General features: G+C 43.6%; 1 protein-coding gene and 2 long non-coding RNA genes across 3 annotated transcripts; 1 reads left to right on the top strand and 2 right to left on the bottom strand.

Annotated features, from left to right (window-relative positions):
• Positions 1-4,007: 4,007 nt before the first annotated feature.
• LOC117472822 lies at positions 4,008-4,659 on the bottom strand. The gene is made up of 3 exons (XR_004554964.1): positions 4,531-4,659; positions 4,406-4,436; positions 4,008-4,072 (listed from the first exon to the last, which is right to left on the bottom strand). It is a non-coding gene; the product is annotated as an uncharacterized LOC117472822 (long non-coding RNA).
• A 691-nt stretch (positions 4,660-5,350) lies between these two features.
• LOC117472624 (soluble lamin-associated protein of 75 kDa-like) lies at positions 5,351-6,830 on the bottom strand. Its single transcript, XM_034117922.1, has 3 exons — positions 6,635-6,830; positions 5,534-5,713; positions 5,351-5,424 (listed from the first exon to the last, which is right to left on the bottom strand). The coding sequence occupies exons 1-3, from the start codon at positions 6,828-6,830 to the stop codon at positions 5,351-5,353; spliced, it is 450 nt and encodes a 149-aa protein (XP_033973813.1).
• A 3,154-nt stretch (positions 6,831-9,984) lies between these two features.
• On the top strand, positions 9,985-11,833 carry LOC117472823. The gene is made up of 3 exons (XR_004554965.1): positions 9,985-10,264; positions 10,638-10,673; positions 11,764-11,833. It is a non-coding gene; the product is annotated as an uncharacterized LOC117472823 (long non-coding RNA).
• The last annotated feature ends 2,952 nt before the right edge of the window (positions 11,834-14,785 follow it).

The following is a 14,785-nucleotide window of genomic DNA, read 5'->3' on the forward strand; positions in this document are numbered from 1 at the left end:
TTCCTGCTAGACTTTGTTTCAACGCTCAGACATTGCCCCTTTCTGCTCTCGTTGACTCTGGTGCTGAGGATAGCTTTGTGGACTGTGAACTAGCCAAACAGCTGGGGTTACATTTGGAAACTCTAACGGAACCTTTGACAGCATATGCTTTAAATGGGAAAAGCATTTCTAAGGTTACACAGCAGACACAACCCTTAACCCTGTTTATTTCTGGTAATCACAGAGAGGAGATTCAACTGAAGGTTATTTCCTCACCAGCAACCCCTTTGGTTCTTGGATACCCATGGCTTCGCACCCACAATCCACATATTGATTGGGCCGGAGGAAGAATCATGGAATGGAGCCAGTCGTGCCACCTTCACTGTTTACAGTCTGCTGTGCCTCCCGTCCCTGTCGAACCTAAGTCTGCTCCTTGTGTCTCTGCTGAAGTTGACTTGTCTGGTGTTCCTGAAGTTTATCACAGCCTGAGTGGGGTCTTCAACAAGGAGAAAGCTCTCTCTCTCCCTCTTCATCGTCCCTATGATTGTCCCATCAATCTGCTGCCTGGAGCTCCTTTACCCACCAGCAGGCTTTATAATCTGTCTCGGCCTGAAAGAGAGTCCATGGAGAGATACATCGGTGACTCCCTTGCTTCTGGGATAATTCGTCCTTCTTCCTCTCCTCTGGGTGCTGGGTTTTTCTTCGTGGACAAAAAGGATAAGTCTCTCCGACCCTGTATTGACTTTCGTGGGCTAAATAACATTACAGTTAAAAACAAGTACCCACTTCCCCTGATAAACTCAGCCTTTGAACCTCTCCAAGGTGCCACCATCTTCTCCAAGCTCGACCTCAGGAATGCCTACCACCTTGTTCGAATTCGCCAAGGAGATGAGTGGAAGACAGCTTTCAACACCCCCCTTGGTCACTTCGAATATCTTGTCATGCCCTTTGGACTCTCTAATGCCCCCACTGTTTTCCAGGCCCTGGTTAATGATGTCCTACGAGACTTCCTTAACCGATTCGTGTTTGTTTACATTGACGACATCTTGATTTTTTCCACGAGTCTGGAGGAACATCAGGACCACGTCAGTCAGGTGCTGCAAAGGCTGCTTGAGAACAAGCTGTTCGTCAAGGCTGAGAAGTGCGAGTTTCACCAGGAGCGGGTCAGCTTCCTGGGATATATCATCAGGCAGGGCAAGTTGGAGGCTGATCCAGGAAAGATTCTAGCTGTCTCCGAGTGGCCAGTCCCCACTACTAGGAAGGAGCTGCAGAGGTTCCTGGGTTTTGCTAACTTCTATCGCCGGTTCATCAGGAACTATAGCAAGGTAGCAGCTCCACTCTCCAGTCTCACTTCTGTCAAGATCAAGTTTACCTGGACTACTGATGCTAACAAGGCATTTCTTCTCCTCAAATCCTTGTTCACATCTGCCCCCATACTCATCCAGCCAGACTCAAGCAAGCAGTTTGTGGTGGAGGTAGATGCATCTGACATCGGGGTTGGCGCTGTTTTGTCTCAGACGGCAGGGCCAGACAATAAGCTTCACCCATGTGCTTTCTTCTCTCGCCGTCTTTCCCCAGCTGAGAGAAATTATGATGTGGGCAACAGAGAGCTGCTGGCGGTGAAGATGGCGTTGGAGGAGTGGCGACACTGGCTCGAGGGCAGCGAGCAGCCATTCCTGGTTTGGACTGACCACAAGAACCTGGAGTACATTCAGTCTGCTAAACGGCTAAACTCCCGACAGGCCAGGTGGGCCCTCTTCTTTGGTCGTTTCAACTTCTCTCTAACTTATCGTCCTGGTTCCAAGAATACTAAACCCGACGCCCTGTCCAGGTCGTTTTTGTCTGAGGGACCAGTCACGTCTTTTGACTCTATTCTTCCCCTGAGCTGTGTTGTGGGTGGCCTCACCTGGGAGATCAGTAACTCCATCCAGGAGGCGCTATTGGAGCAACCGGACCCTGGTTGTGGTCCGCCAAACCGTCAGTTTGTCCCCAACTCTGTCCGTTCTCAAGTCCTGCAGTGGGTCCACAGCTCCCTTTTCGCTAATCATCCTGGTGCCAACCGCACACTCTCTCTTCTCCGGAGACATTTCTGGTGGCCAACAGTTGACAAGGACACTAAGGAGTTTGTTTCAGCCTGCACTACATGTGCTAGGAGCAAGGCCTCTCATCAGAGACCTGCAGGATTGCTCCAGCCCCTTCCTATACCAAGTCGACCTTGGTCTCATATTGCACTAGATTTTGTCACCGGCCTACCTCCCTCACAAGGAAACACAACTATTCTAACAGTTGTAGACCGTTTCTCCAAATGTGCCCATTTTGTAGCTCTGCCCAAGCTTCCCTCAGCCCTGGAGACCGGTCAACTTCTCACCCAGCATGTTTTCCGCCTGCATGGAATCCCGGCTGACATCGTCTCCGACCGTGGACCTCAGTTCATCTCTCTGGTTTGGAAGAATTTCTGTCATTCACTTGGTGCATCTGTCAGTCTAACTTCTGGTTATCATCCCCAGTCAAACGGTCAAACTGAAAGGGCCAATCAAGACCTGGAATCTACTCTCTGCTGTGTTGCCAATCGCAATCAATCTACCTGGAGCTCCCTTCTACCCTGGGTGGAGTATTCCTTTAATTCGCTCACGTCATCTGCAACTGCTCTCTCTCCTTTTGAAGCCTCCTTAGGGTACCAACCTCCCCTGTTTCCTGAGGAGGAGAGTGAGTTGGCAGTTCCTTCTGTCCAGCATCACATTCAACGGTGCCGTAAGATTTGGAGGGACACTCGCTCAGAACTCCTCCGGACTTCTACCAGGAATCAACGGTCAGCTAACCGTCACAGACATGCCGCTCCCCATTACACCCCTGGACAATCAGTTTGGTTGTCTTCCAAAAATATCTCACTCCTCACCGAGTCAAAGAAACTGTCCCCTCGGTTCCTTGGGCCTTTCCTCATTGAGCGCATTATTAACCCCTCTGCTGTCCGCTTGAGACTCCCCAGATCCATGAAGGTTTATCCAACCTTTCATGTTTCCCAGATCAAGCCAGTCCACACTAGTGACCTGTGCCCTCCAACCATTCCCCCTCCTCCCCCCCGAGTCATCGATGATCATCCTGCCTACACCGTGCGTCGGCTTATGGATGTCAGACGCCGGGGCAGGGGCTTTCAGTACTTGGTTGATTGGGAGGGTTACAACCTGGAGGAACGTTGCTGGGTGCCTCGGTCACGCATCATGGACCCTGTCATGGTGAGCGAGTTCCACAGAGCACACCCTGACAAGCCTGGTGGTCGCCAGGAGGCTCCCGTGGAGGGGGGGGTACTGTGAGGATTTGCAGTATCTCCCTCCTTCTTCTCTTCTTTGTTTTATGTTTGTTATGTTCGTTCTGTCTGTCTGTGTGTCTGTCTCCCTGGCTGGGTGTGGCTGACCCACTTCTGATTCCCGCCAACTCACCTCCGCAGCTGCTGCTCATCATCCTGATTACACTACTCACCTTCACCTGCTTATATGCCCGGTCCTCTCATCCAGTATTCACCAGTTCGTCGTTTCACCTCGCTGGTAATTCGACTTGGTACATGTAGTTTATGGTAAAACTAACTCTCTGTGTTCCTGCCAAATCTAACCCTTGTGTTCTCCGTCAGAATCCATCTGCCTACTCCTCTGCCTGCCACATCCAGCCACGTACCTCTCGTCTGAGTATCTCCGTGCTTCCACGCACACCAGCTCCAACCTGTCAACTATCGCCAGCTCTGGATCCCCGGCTTTCCTCGCCAGTGTACCTTCGTGCTTCCACGCACACCAGCTCCTTCCTGTCGACTCTCACCAGCTCTGGTCCCCCGGCTCTCCTCGCCAGAGTATCTCCGTGCATATCCGCACCACCTCAGTTGACAAACCCTGGCTTTGGGTTTATTGGATATTAAATCCCTCGTCTGACTCTATATAAGGTTTTTGGTTAATAAACCTTTTTCTACCTCAAAAGCTCTGTTTCATCGTCCTGTGTTCAGCATTGTGAGTTCACTCCTGTAGCTACCGGTGAGCGTAACACGTCTTCCTTCGTTTTGAGCCACTGCTTCTTCCCCGGGCTGTAAGGGGCACCTCGGCCTCAGAGACTGAAACAATTGGTACAATCTTCATTAATGTATTGAAAAATACATGCAAGGCTATCTACTGTTTATGGAATTCAGAGCATATCTATGACAAGGGATTGCCTCCAAATGGCTCTCAACATGGCGGGTGGCTAGCAGCTAATGGAGCTAGCAATGCTAACAGCACGAGTGGGAACCTGATCATTGGTAGCGGCTATATGAGCGCTGTGCAGAGACTAATAAAAGTATGTGTCTATAACAAATAGTGGTCTACTGCTATATTAATGCTCAGAAGGCCTGAGAACCTTTAATATACAATCTTTTTTTAACATAGATGTAAAATGCTAGCGTTCTGACCTTTGGTAGCGCTCAGTACGGTCACTTCCTCCTACAAATTGAAATCACAGGGATTATTTTTACTTTAATTATTTTGTTTCTCAAAAACATTTGTTTCAATTTGTAAGGAAAAAATAATTATGTACCACAATTTCAACTGTGCATTCCATAGATTCAGCTTCTTTTATTTGAGTGCTTATTGCCTCCATCACCACATCCTTTTCAGTCATTTCAGTGATCACCAGGGATTCCTCTGTGAATGTCAGACTCTTGGATACTGCTGAGACACTAAGGAGTTTGTTTCAGCCTGCACTACATGTGCTAGGAGCAAGGCCTCTCATCAGAGACCTGCAGGATTGCTCCAGCCCCTTCCTATACCAAGTCAACCTTGGTCTCATATTGCACTAGATTTTGTCACCGGCCTACCTCCCTCACAAGGAAACACAACTATTCTAACAGTTGTAGACCGTTTCTCCAAATGTGCCCATTTTGTAGCTCTGCCCAAGCTTCCCTCAGCCCTGGAGACCGGTCAACTTCTCACCCAGCATGTTTTCCGCCTGCATGGAATCCCGGCTGACATCGTCTCCGACCGTGGACCTCAGTTCATCTCTCTGGTTTGGAAGAATTTCTGTCATTCACTTGGTGCATCTGTCAGTCTAACTTCTGGTTATCATCCCCAGTCAAACGGTCAAACTGAAAGGGCCAATCAAGACCTGGAATCTACTCTCCGCTGTGTTGCCAATCGCAATCAATCTACCTGGAGCTCCCTTCTACCCTGGGTGGAGTATTCCTTTAATTCGCTCACGTCATCTGCAACTGCTCTCTCTCCTTTTGAAGCCTCCTTAGGGTACCAACCTCCCCTGTTTCCTGAGGAGGAGAGTGAGTTGGCAGTTCCTTCTGTCCAGCATCACATTCAACGGTGCCGTAAGATTTGGAGGGACACTCGCTCAGAACTCCTCCGGACTTCTACCAGGAATCAACGGTCACCTCCCACAGCAGATGTGTGTCTTCTGGGTACTGGCACAGGTACTTCTCACACACTACAAACAAAGAGCATTGTAGTTACGGGTTTGTACTTGTATGAAATACCAGCACAAACACAGCTGTCTGTGAGTCACATCGTCCATATCCATAATGTGCATCATTTACCTTTATACATGGGTTTTGTGAGCGGGTACCTCAGACCCAGACAGTCCTCTTTGGAACTGAGCACGAAGTCCTCCAGCATCTGGAGGCCGAAGCCATTCCCACGCTGACCTTTTCTAACAAATATGGAGTCCATGACAGTCAGCTGATAGCTTCTGGTTGAATAGGAATTACAAAGGGTACCTACACGGGAAACAAAAAGCATACATTGTTATTATGATGTCTTTATTAAACAAGAACCATGCAGAAAGCCACAAAAAGAGAAGATGTATGCCAGTTTTAGTTATTAGATCAAATGCATCTGTAGTCCATGATGGGCAGGTACAGACAAAATAACCAAAAAACACTTCAAACATTACATAGGCTCTTGACTATTAAACAGATAATAGTATACACTGAAAAAACTGAAACGTTGACTTTAATACAATTTATTATGTCAACGGATTTCACATAACTATTAGCAATAATATTAACGCTCAGCTGGAACTTAAAGCATATTCCATTTCTTGATGGCCGTAAATGACAACGTGGATTGTTCTTAAAAAGCTACTCAATTGGACAAAGATACACCTAATCTGGATTGATATTTGGAGAACCAAGCAGCACGTTATGGGTTTACAGATCCCTTTCTCATGTGTTGTCCTTTATGTGGGTGACCTACCAGACATAATAACAGAGAGGGATAGATACCTTCTGAAAATATTCACTTTAGCCGTAAAGAAAAAAAGATGACTCCCATTTGGTTATAAGCCGATCCTCCTACATTAGACCATTGGATCGAAATCAGTAAAGAAATTCATGAGATGGAGACACATTTGTATTAAGACTAAGAAAAGACTTACACACTGTAAATGGTCTCAATGTTTGAACTACTATTGGAAACGCCTGTTCTATTAACCTTAAATATTTGTGAACTCACGGTCTGTGTCCATAATACAAAAAAAGTATCTTTCTTGAAACTCTAGATAACATACTGTCTGGCAACAATGTTGTTGTATTGTACTGTGCTGGTGTTGCTTGTTATTGTGTTGTTTACTTGTTTATTGTCGGAAAAGTGACACAAATACATGTTTTGTGTAGATGCATTATCGTGGCACACAGTACCTTGGGGTTTGACTGAGTAGAAGCCGACAGCCTCTCCATGACTCCAGAGGATCTTTGCATGATCTTTCTCTCCGTGGCAGAGGAAGGGGAGCTCTTCAGAGCTCATCTCCTGGGCTCTATACACGACACGATTGAGGATGTATAAGACTATCCTCTCTCCTACCGTCTCCACCTGAGGGACACACACATGGAGCATATTTTGTTGCTGGATCACAATTAAAATAATATATTTGAATTAGTAAGCAGTGAAAAGCAGGAGTACCCTCTGTGAGAAAAGCAGGCATGCTGGAGGCAATGCTCATCCTGAGTATACGGATAGATTTAGTTCATGTTATCTTTCATTGAAAGTGTTCATAAACACGTTTTTTTTAATAATAGAGTGGCGAAGTCCCTCCCCTTCCGGTGGACCTCCTTATTTCGGAAAAATTATGTATTGAAGTCAATGGAGAGAGAAAGATTATCTTTCGATCCCGTTTGAATTGTGCCACGAATTACACATATGATATTTGTCAATTTAAAAGATAATTTTGCAAGTAAAAAAAAAAAAAAATGTGTCGTAAAACTGTGAAGTAACACATTTGTTTGTGTGAAACGCTCAATGAACTACATCTCTGGTCAACAACACACGTCACCAAGATGGCCGTCACTACTGTCTTGTCAACACAACGATTGACTACCCTCACTATCACCACAATGAAACACGTCCTGAAGAATGTCATGCAAAGCTGCCTGCCTGTCTTCCTTTGATTCTCTCTGAACTGCCTGGTCGTTTTAATGTTTAATGTCAACCATTTGTGCAGATAGCATGAAGTAGAGAAGATCGCTAGCGTTAGCGTTAGCATTTCTCCCCCGGGCTTAAATGGTGTATTACAGAATGATCACACCGGTGACAGTACTCTTCAAAGGGTTCACGAAATATGACTACTACTCTTACTGTTTAACATTTTGGGTTACTTAATGTTACTTCATGTTAAGGCTAATACAAATGACAAGGCTGTAATGCTAACTAACGTGCTAGCTACCAGCTAGCTTGATCCACACACTCCTGGTCCTTTCATCAGACGGGAAGCGAAAGAACGAGCAAGACCCATTGCTGGTATAATAACAACCTGGTACTAAGCACACAGGCATCTTGTTAAAGTTATCTTATCTTAGCCAGCGCCATATGGCGCTGATCTTAGCTATCTCTATGTGTCTCAATTGTGACATCACTTACGCGACTCTGGGATTTGTAGTCTTTCTAGTTGCGTATTTTTCATAGTCTTATATTTCAACAGTTTTACGACAAACTGTGACTTTTTTGACATGGAAATGATTTTTTAAGATTGACAAACATCATATGTGTAATTCATGGCACAATTCAAACGGGATCGAAAGATAAGTTTTCTCTCTCCATTGACTTCAATACATTATTTTTCCGAAATAAGGTCTCATGGGGCGGAAGTAGATGGGCGCCACTCTATTGAATACCACATTTGGCGCTAAAACTTCAAAGCAGCTAATGCTGCATTCATGCAATACAACAATTACAGTTGTACTGTCCCCGACTCAGTAAGTCCCTATTACAGTTTCTACACTATGTTAAGTAATCTCTCCTTACAAATCTTATTAGGGATAGTTATTTCAAGTGAGAGCAATTCACTTCATAAGAAATATTTTGGTTTTGAAACATTTTGCAAACTCCAACATGAAGACGCATTGTACTTTACATTTGCACCTGAACGCATCATTACAAACATGGATCGGCACAGAAGAAGATTACTGAGACTGAAGCAGCTCCACATGGTGTGTGAAAGAAGCAACACAGCAATGAGTAACGAATTACAGCTGGAAAAACACACACAACTGCTCCAGGTAAGTGATATTTTAACTATGTTAGGTTGTTTAATGTTTTAGCATTCTCCGGCATGAGTGGAACTGCTGAGGCTAGGCTAAACTCTAAATTAAGCTAACGTTAGCATGGCCGTCTCCACGGCAGCGTTAAAAAATCTTGAAACGCTTCTGCCCATTCACTTTGAATGGGGTGACGTCACTTTTTTTCGCTTTCGCCGAAATGCATTGTGGGCAGGCGAGCGGAGATTCTCAGGATTTTCAAGATCCAAAGTTGAACAATGTTCAACTTTTGAAGCTGAGGAGGAAGCGTCAGCCAATCAAATCCCGTGTACGCAAATCTGACAGTTCAAGCTCTAGCCAATCAAACGGCGTGTATGCTGGGAGAGCCAGACCGCAGGTCATTTCCTCATATTCCAAAAAATGGAGGAGAAATTAGCGGTAGCGAATCAATCACCCGGTGCTTTATGACCAGACCTACCGGGATATAAACCGGAGGAGCCAGGCATGGAGGGAGGTGGCAGAGACAGTGGTATGTTTTCGCCTGTTTTGGGGAGTTTATATCCAGTTTACTTCGGGCTTTTTGGCTTCGTATGTCGCGGGCGGGAGATTCATGTGATTGGTTGATCGCAAAAAAATCCCCAAGCCTCAGATACGCCCACCTCCAAGATTTTTTTAACGCTGCTGTGGAGACGGTCCGAACACAAAGCGTAAGTCTCACATGGTCTTGCATGTAAAATATATAAAATATGAATGCAAAAATGCATGCGTTTTTTAACCTGACATCTAAAATTATTAAGGCAAGACTGTAACATCTAAAATGTTGCCTGATACATTTGTATATTTGTATCTAACTAATACATATGTAATCTCTACCATCTCAAACTACATACACTTACATTTATAAAATATATTATGCCTTTTATAATATATTTTGTTTGTTAAAATGGACGATGCTCTGACGTCATCACCCTCGCAAATTTGTCATATACAAAAAACTATAGGCTATGTTAAAACTGTTTTCGTTCGTTCGGGTCGATATGTGTTGACTTTACTTTAAAATAGCAGATCTCTGTGACCGGATATCGTTTTTCGGCTTAGTGAACATGTGTCTCTGCTCCGATCAGGAGTCACAGCCCGCAGCCCCCACCTCTGATCGCATGACGTAAAATACATGACACTTTTCTCTGTGCGCAGCAAAACAAGCTCGCCAAAATAACTTCACCACCAGTCTGGCAGTATTTTAAGGTGTCCGAAAATGACAATAAAATAGCGGTACGTGTGTGAAGCAGAAATCCTGCAGCTCCACCCGCTGTGAGGGACTGGTGAGCGGAGCAAAACACACACTAAGAGTTAGACCTAACACACTTCGCTATTTTATCTACCTCTGGAACAAGCTAAACTAGTTATACATATATTTATTCTTCACTGCCGGGTCACTCATTACTGGATCAGTGAGCTGCATGAGATACTGACAGGCTGTCAGGAGAGAGAGGGAGAGAGAGAGAGCCAGCCAACCAATTAAAAGGACATGACAATATGTTTATCAGGTGGTTGCTTTTGTATTACTATGTAGTTGATATGTTGTTATTGTGAAGTGTTATAAGTTTGTACAGGAAATAAATACTGATTGCTTTCATTATTGATTGCAAATGGCATGAAAGATCATTCTAATGTTAAAGTAACTCTTAATGTCTGATGTTCGTTTCTCTCTTAACAGAGCTCTCACGACCCGAGCACAAGAGGCTTCATCCAGAACCTGCTGATACAGACGAGAGAGGGAGAAATAGAGTTAAAAGAGTAAGAGAAGTACTTCATTTTATTTCTGGTAGCAGTCAAACTAGTACTGAGTCCAACAGTGTCAGCCTTATTAAGGACTTAAATATTACTCAAAGATATCAGAAAAACATGCATTATTGTACCCTTGTACTAGGCTATTACCGTAAAGGCACTATTAATCGTCACCTGTATTGTGCAAGAGGGTCTAGCTGGATTGTTAATAATGGCCACTGATATTTATTTGAAGCTTAAAGTAGGCTATCAATTTGTGACTTTTGCACTTAAATGCCTTTAATAATTATGAGTTTCAGTATTTAATGGTGTGCATTTAGACGGCTGTGTACCATTTTAATTCATTGAGGATTTTCTCAAAGGTAATTTGTTGTTTTCACAGATAATGGAAAGAAGAAGAAAGCAAAACGATCAACTGGTATGTATCAAATGAATGTACACTTAAAATTATAACACACTTTTAGTAGCTGTGACAATAAAACTTTATATAAAAAAAATGTTATAACCACATTTTTATAACCACAATTAAATAACGAGTCACGGGCAGAATTAAAGTTTGATATTTAATTTGTGCGATATGTGTGTCGCGGAAATACACTTACACACACACCTACATACAACACATTGCTGTACCCTAAATACCCTAATAAAATATTCAATATAGACTTTATTGTATTGTGTGAAAGCCTCCGAATGTTTGTAGGATAAGTCGCGAACAATTGTGGATGCCTTCCAGCTGGACACCTGATCTCCAGGGCGGGGTAGTGATGTATGAATACGGCCCAGTCACCTGGGGCTGACTGGAGAGACCCGCTCCGGGGACAGTGTGGCAGTGGGGAGTTTGAATGGGGCGGTACACCTGTCTCTTAAGGCAGCCCCTGATGAAAGCCCTGTTACTGGGCTAAATACATTAGTTACATCACTTCACCACTCCTTTCCTGCAGGGAGACATCCATACTCTCCCCAAAAAGATTGCACTTGGAGCGGGCAAGTAGGGCTCACTCCATGCTCTGGACCGAGGAAAATCATCTCCAGTCAGCCCCAGGTGAAAGCCCTGTGACTGGGCCGTATTCATACATCACTACCCCGCCCTGGAGATCAGGTGTCCAGCTGGAAGGCATCCACAATTGTTCGCGATTTATCCTACAAACATTTGGAGGCTTTCACACAATAAAATAACGTCTATAATATATATCATATTAGGGTATTTGCTGTTGGCATTTAAATAAGTACCACTTTTTAGTGTTACTACACCTTTACTAATTACTAAAATATAGGCTTTACTACTTTATACTTATTTGCTTTCTAACATTCTTGCATAACATCACATTGTACAATCTTACATTGCATATACTTTCGAAATTCCTTGAACCTACTCATTTACTTACTTACTTTTACTCACTAACTGCATTTTTTTAACCCACGAGTCAGCCCTGTTGATGACTGCTAGCAGTTTAGTTTAGTTGACTTTCATTGAGGGATCGTCTTTTTGTTTACTGTTCATTAAGGTTCTGCTGTACAGAAGGGAAACCAAAGAAGGCCCTGGAGTGAGGCAGAAAAAAAGGCTGTGTGGAGTCAATTTGGCAATTGGATTACGCTGATGAAAGTCCCTGGTAAAAAAAAGTGCACTGAGAGATACATGACTCTAAATGAATGCTAATGTTGCGCCGTATTTCCGAGTGTAGATAAGCAGCTGTGTGCTAGCATGTTCACCGTGTGAAATATGGTGATGTCTACGGTGGCCCTGAAGTGCAAGTCAAAACAACATTTCAGGAAACACCACAGCATTTCACAAAACACCACAGCATTTCAGGAAACACCACAGCATTTCAACTTATACGGAAAGGGTATTCCTTTAGGGAGAACACTTCTTGTTTGTGATTGGACAGAGCCAGCCAGAGAAGCACTGCTGTGATTGGTTGTTTTTGCTGCCAGTCAAGAAATGACACTTCGTGATTGGTCAGCACCCGACAGCGCAACATGTCCCAAAACATCAGCCGTTAGCTGTTAGCACACACTCAGAGCTCACAGCTCCTCATATCTGTTCAGAAACTGGACAAAAGTTAAACAAGTACAAACCACAGACTGTCTGTGTCATGGCGAATACAGTCGCTGCTTTATTTCTGTCTGTATGCCGTTGTGAGTGTGGACGGAGCAGCTACAAGTTAGTTTATCCTGATCGATCCAATCTCCATTCAGAAAACACGCATTTTAAAAGCTTTTCGCCTGCCGTCTTGTCTGCAGACTTGTCAAAGCATTAATTCATGGTTTTTACTAACCGGTATCAGTATGTTGTTACTTCGGCATCATTTTGAAACGTGTATTACAATTAAATCACGATTAGAGCGATGCGAATATTCGGGGCTTATCTCCCTGTAAATACTATGGTAGACTACAACAAAATGAACATATTTTACCGTGATTTAATTGTAATACACGTTTCAAAGTGATGCCGAAGTAACAACATACTGATACCGGTTATTAAAAACCATGAATTAATGCTGTGACAAGTGTGCAGACAAGACGGCAGGCGAAAAACCTTTTAAAATGCGTGTTTTCTGAATGGAGATCGGATCGATCAGGCTAAACTAACCTGTAGCTGCTCCGTCCACACTCACAGCAACGTCATACAGACATAAATAAAGCTGCGACTGTATTCGCCATGACACAGACAGTCTGTGGTTTGTACTTGTTTAACTTTTGTCTAGTTTCTGAACAGATATGAGGAGCTGTGAGCTCTGAGTGCTAACAGCTAACGGCTGATGTTTTGGGGCATGTTGCGCTGTCGGGTGCTGACCAATCACGAAGCGTCATTTCTTGACTGGCAGTAAAAACAACCAATCACAGCAGTGCTTCTCTGGCTGGCTCTGTCCAATCACAAACAAGAAGTGTTCTCCCTAAAGGAATACCCTTTCCGTATAAGTTTAAATGCTGTGGTGTTTTGTGAAATGCTGTGGTGGTTCCTGAAATGCTGTGGTGGTTCCTGAAATGCTGTGGTGTTTCCTGAAATGCTGTAGCGTTTTGTGAAATGTTGTTTTGACTTGCACTTCAGGGCCACCGTAGATGTCAGTGTTGTGTCACATCTTGTTCTCACTGCCCCAAAGAGGACACAAATTTCAGGGTCAAATACGAGTTGCCCAACCTTTACCAGTGGCCAATCAGAAAACGTTCATAAGTTGAATTCTTAAGTTACTAGTATTACGTGGAGGCCTCTAGTTATTTGTTATTATTACAGTTATTGACTATGATCTTAAATCCAATATGAGTCTGCCATGACTGTTCTTTCTAAATGACATAAGGTCCCGTAATGATAGTCCTGTAATGATATGGCTTTACAAATCATTTGTGAAAGTTTTGGAGAGCACTGTCAAATGATGCCATCCTGAAGATTGGTTTGCCAGATTGTAGAATTCTCATTTAACAAATCTGTTATTTGGGCGGAAGGACTAGTTGAACAGATTGTGTAAGATTTCTTGAATTTGCCTTAGTTTTCTCTCCCAAGTAAAACAGATGGTTTGTTTATCATTCACTATTGTTCCTCTGCCTGTTGGGACAGTGTTGCCTTGTCCCTTGATCTCAGCAGTGAAGTTATTTTGTAAAATCGTAATCAGTAGCAAATTTTACAAAACTACATATACGTTTCAGATTTAAAGGAAAATGTGTTCACATGTCTGACTGGCAACCCAGGACAATGGACAATTTGGCTCAATAATGCACGCTGGCACTCAATCATACCTTTGGGATTGTTACACAGACAGAAAACGTATTTGAAAGATGCAGTTATCACATAGAATTTCCACACATAATGGCTTAATTAAGCAAACGTGACATTTTTACAATAGTGTGTTGTTTCCACGAAATCTCACCAAAAACAAGTGGTTCACTCTGTGACACAAGTAGTTAGTAGAGTCAATGTAGAGTTAGAAGAGAGAAATGTTAATGTAGAGTTAGAGTGAATGGACAGTAGGTGAGTGTTTTTGTAACTGTAGTTCAACACACCTGTCAAATAAATCAATCTGTGATTATAGTTCTTGCATTGTTTGTTTTGTGAAGGAAGTAATACCTTGTCTTAGGTCATGTTCACACCAGCCTTGTTTAGTCTGGTTGAATCGAACCCTGGTGCGTTCAACCGCTTGGTGCGGTTCGGCCTATAAGCTAGGTTATATTTGCTTGTGACTGCTCACCTCACTGGTCCCCTGTGTACAACAAAAGGCTGTGGTACAATCTGATCAGAGCCCTCCTTACTGCAGTCTGTCATTATATGTGTTTATAATGTTTTAACACACCAAAGAAGAGGACTATTAGGTGTGAATGCAACCTTAGTTTCCTGAAAGACCTGAGTGAATACTTAGGACATAACACAGTATGGCTTATAATACTGTTTAATACACAAGGGAGGTATCAAGACTAGAAAGCAAAGACAGAATATGGTATGTAAATGCATGAAACAATGGGAATGGCTGTGAGGGATGCAGGAGGAGCAGGGCCATGCAGGGACAGCAGGACCAGGGACAGCATTGGGAGGCCTAA

This window comes from Trematomus bernacchii, unplaced genomic scaffold (assembly GCF_902827165.1).
Source record: "Trematomus bernacchii unplaced genomic scaffold, fTreBer1.1, whole genome shotgun sequence".
NCBI classification, from domain to species: Eukaryota; Metazoa; Chordata; class Actinopteri; order Perciformes; family Nototheniidae; genus Trematomus; species Trematomus bernacchii.